This window comes from Chenopodium quinoa, unplaced genomic scaffold, assembly GCF_001683475.1.
Source record: "Chenopodium quinoa cultivar QQ74 unplaced genomic scaffold, ASM168347v1, whole genome shotgun sequence".
Lineage (NCBI taxonomy): Eukaryota > Viridiplantae > Streptophyta > Magnoliopsida > Caryophyllales > Amaranthaceae > Chenopodium > Chenopodium quinoa.
Window position 1 is genome coordinate 1,201,902 of NW_018744991.1, and position 8,938 is coordinate 1,210,839.

Below are 8,938 nucleotides of genomic sequence, written 5' to 3' on the forward strand. Positions count from 1 at the left end.
ATAAACTAAAAGTGATTACTTTAAAAAAAAAAAAAAAATTCCTAATTAAATAAATAGGGGTGATGGGAATTACAAGAAGCGCGTGAATACATGAGAGTGGACTTCAATCTAATTTACCAAATCAATAACTTGTATTATAGTACAATTATAAAATAAAAATCATTAGTTCAAAGTTCAAAATTAATTCACTAATCTTCCCCTGTTATTTCTTTCAGTAGCTTCTTTTATCCTCACTCTTTCTGACAACTTCTTTTACTCAACGCTTTCTCTCTCTATCTTTCTGTTTCTCTCTCTAAGAAAAGGGTTAATTTAGAATGGCTTCAACACTTCTGTTAGTGATTGTATTTGTGCTTGATTTGATTGCTTTTGCTCTTGCTGTTGCTGCTGAACAGAGGAGAAGCACTGTTAGTTTTCCCTTTTTGCTCTACCCACAATTAAATTAAGTTAAAGGTGGAATTTTTTCTGGGTTATATTGTTAATCCCCTTAAAAATTAAAATAAAACAAATTTGTTTTTCTTCCTGTAATTTGCTAAAGGTTGAATTTTTTTCCTGAGTTCTTGTTGTTTAATTTATTATTGGCTGATAACTTGAGTTATGGGGTTTATTTTAAGCTAATATTTTCCATTTTTTTTTGGGGGGGAGGGGGTGGGAGGGGGGGGGGGGGGGTGGGGGAGGGTGGGATTTTTTTTGTTTAATGCCAATTTTAAGTTTATTAAATTAAATAATTTTGTTGTTTTATACTTTTATTTTTATGGGTTTCTTTGTTTTCAAAATGATTAAAAAAGAAAAAATTGTTTGGGAGTTTATTGTTGGGTTTTGCATAGGTTTTTGGACTACTGAAGATAAATTCTTGGTTTGAATCATTTTTGGATTAAGGATTTGGTGTTGGTGTTGTTGGTTTTGCATAGGTTTTGTTTAGGTTATGTCAACACAAATCGGCCTGGGTGTTCCAGTGGATTTGTGTACTTTTGTGCCTGATTTGCTTGAGTAGAATCCAAGTGATTACATTGAATATTAGTAAAAACTGAGTGAGTGATTGCTACAAATATATCCTCGAATAATTAAGTATAGTAATATCAACTGTCGGTTCGAATTAGATTGATGCTGGTTGCCTTTTTAACTTGTTACCATAGTAAACTATCAAGTTGAGATCGAACGCTACCCCTCAATGGCCATATGTCAAGTAAATACTTTGTATTTTATAACTTGACTAGGGGTTTTGGCTTGAATTTAAGAGAATTAACATGCTTGGAACCAATCCTATATGGTCGGTATCTTGGTAATTACTTGCATGATGGAAGTTTTTCTGTTCAAAATTTAACATGATTTAGGAAATTCTTCATGAAACTATTAGTGTTGAAGGTTTCTTGTAGTTTGGATGCAAAGTTTAAGCTTGATCATATAGGGAAGACTTATCTTGGGTTTTTATATGCTCTCTGGCTCTAGCTTTCTTGTATTGTTCATCGGGTTTCAAATTATAATACATGTCTATCAGATTTGGTGGGACTAGTAGTGGATATTGGATATGCCAAATGGGGAAGATCGGATAGCCAATTGGTTAGGTATCTTAATTTGAGGTTGTAACACTTCAAGGTATTGAAGTTATGGAGAAGTGTATATACAAACTATTGTAGTGTGAACATAGTAATAGTACAAAATCATGGGAGATTATTATCCCCCAAGTATTATACTGTGAACATAATTGTACAAAATCGTGGGAGATTATTATCTCCTTATATCAAGATTACAGGCAAATAAATGAGAATTACTCATAGCACAAACAAGGTACATAAACTAGGCATGCATAATGATAGTGATTGACTTGCTTCATCCCCATCACTCATATCCATTGATGTGTGTGTTGATCATAGCACAACAGTAAGATTTCATGTCATGCCAAAAATATTTGGATGCAGATAGTAGACTCTCCCTGCTTAAAAAATTCAATAATTACATTATGTTTTTATTTTGATTGTGTGTTATCATATGTTTATAATGCACAACTACCTGGGAACTCAGATATAAGAACATACTTCGAATTTCATTACTGTGTTAAGTTTCGTATATGACACATTTTATTCACCAAGCTGAGCATTTCTTGTTTCTCTCTCTCCTTTTTCAGCCTATATGCTAATTTAATAGTTTATCTTAAGCTCATTATTGGCCAAGTTCCATCTATTTGCCTGTTTCTAGTGAGCTTAGAATTCTGTTCCCTTTCATTATTATACACATACTCAATCTAGTTCCGTTCCTGTTAAATTTAAGCAAGTTAGCATGATTGGTATGGATTTAGTTCTAACTGTAAGGTTTTCCAGAAGTCAGAATACATCTTCCATATTACTATTACACACATACTCAATCTAGTTCCATTTCTATAAAATTTCAGCAAGTTAGCATGAATGAATGATTGGTATGGATTATGGAATATGGATTTAGTCCTTAACTGTGAGGTTTTCCAGAAGTCAGAATTCATCTTCTATTTTCATTTCTTTTTAAGTAGATCAGTTTGGAAATACATACTTAATTTGGGACATGAAGTAAGATATTACAAGAGTAAGATATTATAATTACTAGTTTACTTTAAAACCACTTCCTAAATCCTAATAGATTCCATGATAAAAAGAACCTTTGAATGTATGAAATTTTTCTGTCTTTGAATCATGAATTGGCTTATACAAAGTTGACTAGTGGAAATATAAAAAATCTATTTTTCCAATATCCTGGTTCATCCTATCATATGGTTAACTATCACCTTATGAATCTAAGATACAATATCTTTTTCAAATATCCCGGCTCATTCAATCAAAACTTTCATTGTATTTCAAAATACTAGCTTTATGTGAATTGGCAGTTTCGCACAGCTCAACACCATGTTTCCACACTGGCTTTTCGTGGGATACTGACATTGGGACTGCCAACTATGTTAGAGAACTGAGGAATTAATAAGAAGTATTAATGTTAGATAGCTGAGAAAAGTATAAAAAGGGTTAAGAGCTTATATGTTTGTTACATGACGTGAGCTTTTACATTGTGTATTTACCCTAATAGAATGGCTTCAAGATCCTTTTGTCCCGTTATGAACTAATTCCTTAAGTTAGCTTTGTACTTTCAGCAACTTATTTTTTTTTTTGGATGACAGGCCTCACTGGTTAATACAGGGACTGAATCTTACTGCAAATATGATTCAGATGTATCAACAGGCTTAGGTATTGGTGCTTTTCTACTCCTCCTGGCTAGCCAACTTCTTGTAATGTTAGTCAGCCGATGCCTTTGTTGTGGCAGAGGTCTGAGACCTGGTGGTTCCAGGACATGGGCCATTGTGCTGTTCGTTAGTTGCTGGTATGTACCAACTTCAATTCTTTCGAAATTTGATAGCAAACTTCCATATAAGGAGTACATATGTACTAAGTAATATATTTGATATGCTTACTTTGTTTCCTTGTGTTAGATATAGAGTTTACAAAATAATTAAAAGAGAAAAAATTTCACACTGCACAAATAAATTAAGAAAATTACAGTAACATAGGACGTGATACTAATCACTGTCCTTAGGATAATATTAGCCCCCACTATAAGTGTTGTTGGAGATATCCGCTAATTTACCCCCAGGATAATCCTATTTTCTAGAACAAAAAACACAACCATTTTTTTTGATCTCCATGAACGTTTTAATATTTGAAGCAGAGAGAAAATATTGAAAAGGGAAAAGTATGAAAAAATTAACTGTCCAAATGAAACCATGCCATCTATATTTATAGATAACAATGACTATCTTATTCCACGGATTTTCAAAATAAATAAATGTAATTTATCCGTTTTTAATGATAATGCTAATGTACCCAAGTGCTAAGTGCTATCTATGACTTTAGATATATAAGTAGTTATATATATCTAACTCACGTAGTATAGCTCTAAACAAAGTATCCAATTCAATTAGCCACTTAAGTATGCACTTGAATACATCAGTACAATTCTCCCTCTTCTTACCATGTGGGACAATGTTCCCTTTGCTCATACAATTTAAGACTACTTCAACACCTTGTGTATCGTAACCTGCTTTCAGGGTAATTACATGTTTAGATAAGTTCCTATAACTTGAAACAATGGTTCCCAAGTTCAATTTTTAATCAAACTAAGTTCGGATAGCTAATTTAGCAAATTTCAGGTGGAAAAAAAAAAAAGAAACCTTTGATTGTTTTTAGGAAAAATGAAAACTAATAATCCCACCTTTACCATTTCTGCTCAAAACAATCCCACCTTTTCTAAATCTAGAAACAATCCCACCTTTAACCTCCATATTCTCAAAACAGGTCTTTTACCGGTTTGTGATGTTGGTAACTTGTTTTAGAAGGTGAGTCACCACATGTCACCGTTTGATTGGTCATATTTTATTTTTTTAAATTAAAATATAAAAAACAAAAAAAAAAAAAAAAATTCCTTCCCAACTCCCCACCACTGCCACACCAGACACCACCTCCCCACCCCTTCCCCTTTCCCCACCTCCCTTTCCCAGTTTCCCTACCCACCTCCCCTCCCCATCCATCGCCCCCTTGAACTAAAAGCCCACCCCTCGTCCAAACCTGCAACCCCAATCCGGCCAGCCTCCTTACCCACCGCAACCCTCTTAATTTCGATTTGGGTTTTCTGGGTTTGGGTTTCACTTTGGGGTTTTCTGGGTTTGAATTTCGTTTAGGTAGTCAATGGGGAGGCAGTTTCATGGGGGGTTTAGGGGTTTCGTGGGTGGTGAGGGTGGCTGCGGTGGTCGATTTTTGGGTAACGGGTGGTCAGATTAAAGAGTTAGGGAGTTTTCGTTTAAGAGGTTGTCGGATTTAGGGGTTAAGAGGGTTTCAAGGTGGTCGGGAGGGAGGTTGGTGTAGTGGCCATGGAAGAAGGTGTGGTGGTGGCCATGGAAAAAGGTGGTGTGGTGGTGGCTATGGAAGCTTGAACGAGGGAAGCTTAAGCTTGAAGAAGAGAGTTAAAAATATATTAAAAAAATTAACCTGTTCAACAGGTTGTAGGTTAAAAGGTCTGTTTTGAGAATATGAAGGTTAAAGGTGGGATTGTTTCTAGATTTCGAAAATTTGGGATTGTTTTGAGCAGAAATGGTAAAGGTGGGATTATTAGTTTCCATTTTTCCTTGTTTTTAACGGAAGATTGCCCTCTAGTAGGTCTTTAAATGAAAGGTGTCTGTCGGCTGCTTAGTTTTCAAGATGGTACTAAATATTTATTTGGTCCTTATCATTGATCAAATTTGTGTTGCTAATGATTCAGGGTGCTTTTCCTTATTGCCGAAGCATGTCTGCTTGCGGGTTCTGTAAGGAATGCCTACCACACCAAATACAGGAGTGTCTTAAATAGCCCACCTTCTTGCCAGACACTTAGGAAGGGAGTTTTTGCGGCTGGTGCTGCATTTACTGTCTTTACTGGCATAATCTCTGAACTGTACTACGTCAGCTACTCCAAGGCCAGTGTGGACTTCATTCCTAAACAACCTGGAGACACAGGCTTGCGCATGGGCAACCTATGAGATCATTGATGCATATTCTGTTAACATATACATTTCTTGCTGATGATTTTTCTGTATCTTGTTGTAGTCTCATGATGTTGGCATTGCTAGTAGCTACTAATGAACAATTGCAAATGATGTCTGACTGTCTGTCATTAGGTCTACACATAATTAGGTGTGAAATTAACATTGTTGCTCGACTCTAGAATTCTAGTATTAGTGTATATTCCTGTGATTTGACTGACATTGTTGATTTGTTGTAATCGTTTTAGCAAACTTGTGAATTGTCATTGATGAGGTGATTATTGAATTGTTATGTGTCGATGCCTTCATGGATAATATATCATGCACATTTCAGCTCACATCAGGCAAAGTTTATGACAGATTTTATTCTAGTGTTGTTCAGTTGTTGCAGGGGAAGGCGTTTCACTGTTTAGGAGGCTGACCCTCAGTTTGTTGGGTGACTCGCTAACTCGGGTCATTTTCTTATTTCCTTTACCCTATGTGTCTCCCACTTTTTCAGGGTTTCACCAAACCCTCGAAACTCTTCCATACCATGACCGCCTTGACTATCATTGACCACCCCATCACACATTCACACAACACCAATACCACCCCACCAAACCACCATAATGGAAAACCCACCCCGAAACCACCCAACCACCACAGATACGTAACAACCTTAAAAAACGAGCCGAATACACACCAAAATTTAATAATCGGCCTAGCTCAAATTGTGCTAGAATGGGCTTAGGTCTAAAATGACATAAATAATACATCCGAGCATGTTTATTATGATGTCATTATTTCATTGTTAGGTTTGAGATATCAAAAGTTGTACTCCAAATTCTATAATCTATAATATCTCAAACATGCGGAGTACAATATTTACCAATTTTATAGTTTAGATTCAACTAAAATAAATCTCTATTTATTTTAATAGCAATTGGAGTATTGGTTGTGAAATTATTGCAAATTTGCAATACCTTTGGTTTTGCAGTCTACAAATAGAATATGCTAATTTTGACTACATAATTTACCATTGAAAGCAAATGTAAAATGTTGATCATATATTTCAGATAGTGTATAATTTTGACAAGAAGTTTTACTGATTTATTGGCATCTTATAATTATGATTTTATTTATTTATTTATTTATTTTTATTTTTTTTAACATATGAAAATTTTTGTTACTACATATTTTGAATTTTGAATGTAAATGATCATTAGTTCGAGTTACAATGTTTTACTTGTTCTATTTAAATAGAATAGATCTAAACTAGGGCTACAAATAGAATAAAGCATAAATCTCATACATTAGCACGCTAGTATAAGTAGTATATAGCATAATACTACCCTTAAATTGAGTCATAACATTTGAAAATGTTTAAGGTGTCTTAAAAAGTAAAAGCACCAAACAAAAGAACATGAAAATAATTAAATGAATAAACATGAATCTTCTTAAGCAGACTGTTTTTAGTTGCTACAAATCTTAGTGGAAATACCCATAACTTTCTTTCCTATGTTTGTATGTAGCTAGACAAATATGATAATATAGTGGTAGACAATTCTACTCTGTAAATACTGTTAAGCCCAAAGAAGGCCCACCTGAGATTTACAAGTCTCATTAACTTATTCTGACAAGTGTGGATCACTTTGACCCATTTCTTCTAATTGTCTCTTCCATACAACAATCCTTTACATCTTTGAATAGGAGCCCTATCACACTTCACACCTATCCATCCCACTTTTATATAATTACCATCTTCGTTCTTTTTTAATCGCAACGGAAATGTACACTGTACAGGAAGGAGAAATAGAAAGAGATAAAAAGGAAAATTCATGTGATCATAAGTTTGGAATTTCTCCAATAGAAGTGTATTGCTACAGAAAAGGAATAGAGCGAGAGATTAAGTATATGAGGTATTAAACAACTTAGCGTCATATTCAGAATTTCCATACAGACTTTGGGAGAAGCATTAATTGTAATAGGTATACAATGTCTTAAAAAGTTAAACCTCATTAAACATAACGGTTTTTGGGTAATCAAAATTACTATGCAATTGACTAAGGTTTAAATTTTAACGACTTTTACTTGTAAGTTGCTTTTCACTCGCCCAAACTCATAAATCAAACACATATCCTTTTCAAATTAAATTAGATAGGTGAGTTAATAATTTGCCTTTAGCATTTAAGCCTCCCAAACTACCTAATCTTATCTAAATTTAAGTCAAGATTGTCATAGTCAAGGCACAATCTTGTCATTATTGTGAATCATTAGTCTGATGAGGTTTTACTAGATAAAATGTGTTACAAGGAGAGAAAACTTCAAGTGTTATTTTAAAAAAGATACTGATAAAATAAGAGGTTTTATGGTATAATATCCAAGACAATATAAATCACAAAGAATCTTTCTACATCATAACGTAATTGTAAATTCATTACAAATAAGGTTATTTTGGAGACATATAGTCATTCCAGAGTTATATTAGGAGTTTGTAAAAAGACTAAGTTTCGAAAAACACCATAACATTGAGTTTAATTTAACTTATACTAAGAAGAAGTATAATATTGTACATTCTGCATAACTTGTTTTCACTTCCCCTTAAACTACGTACTGCTTAGTACGTACCTTTGTCCAAATATTTGTTTTCAATTTAAATCACACTATTCACTTAGAATAAATGATGAATGACGATTTTGATTAATTAATTCCTTTTTATCTGTAGTAAAATTGATATGGATCATAGACTTCATAGTAGAATGAAACATTAAACCAATGCCTGCGGCAAATGGCCTTTAAATTTTGCTCCATATTACGGCTACATTAAGGTCGGAATAATAACATCCTTGATAAAAATTGGGGATTTGTAATCAAGCAAACTAAGGTGCACCAAAATATGACATGTGCCGCTTTATTAACTTCTCTAAAAACAAGTTGAAAAACAACATATCTCTTGTAAAACCATCTAAATTATTAGAGCATCACACTACTCCTTTAACGTTTTCACTACTTGCAAACGCTTACACTCAACTATTAACGTTTAAAGTTTTATTACTTTAGTTTTATTTTTAAAAAAAATTGAGTCTACAATAATATGAATACACAACTTGCATAGAAGATGTAGGAAGCATGCTTTTATCAAAGTTAGGAAACATGAGAATATTACACTTTTTTTTTTTTTTTTACTATAATCAGTATATTCGGTAAGTGCATTGCATTCTATGCCATATTTACTAATCTAGTTAAAGTTGGATAGTTGAGATTTATATTACAAGTAGTTGTTTCAATGATAAGGATACTTTTTCTTAAGAGATGGAAGAAAGATTGTAAGTTGCATTGTTGTTATAATGCATAATTTCATACCAATCTATTGACTTTTTCAATCACAATAGTGAATATAAGGGCCCTATTGTACAAATAGGTCGGTAG

The 8,938-nt window shown here is 33.6% G+C and overlaps 1 protein-coding gene across 1 annotated transcript; it reads left to right on the forward strand.

The window, feature by feature from the left end:
• Positions 1-126: 126 nt before the first annotated feature.
• On the forward strand, positions 127-5,868 carry LOC110706866. Its single transcript, XM_021884843.1, has 3 exons — positions 127-404; positions 3,140-3,339; positions 5,272-5,868. The coding sequence occupies exons 1-3, from the start codon at positions 315-317 to the stop codon at positions 5,525-5,527; spliced, it is 546 nt and encodes a 181-aa protein (XP_021740535.1). The 5' UTR covers positions 127-314; the 3' UTR covers positions 5,528-5,868.
• The last annotated feature ends 3,070 nt before the right edge of the window (positions 5,869-8,938 follow it).

Coding starts and splice junctions, on each gene's coding strand:
- LOC110706866 (XM_021884843.1), top strand. CDS start 315: ATGGCTTCAACACTTCTGTTAGTGATTGTATTTGTGCTTGATTTGATT. Junction 405..3,139: donor CTGAACAGAGGAGAAGCACT/GTTAGTTTTCCC, acceptor TTTGGATGACAG/GCCTCACTGGTTAATACAGG. Junction 3,340..5,271: donor GTGCTGTTCGTTAGTTGCTG/GTATGTACCAAC, acceptor CTAATGATTCAG/GGTGCTTTTCCTTATTGCCG.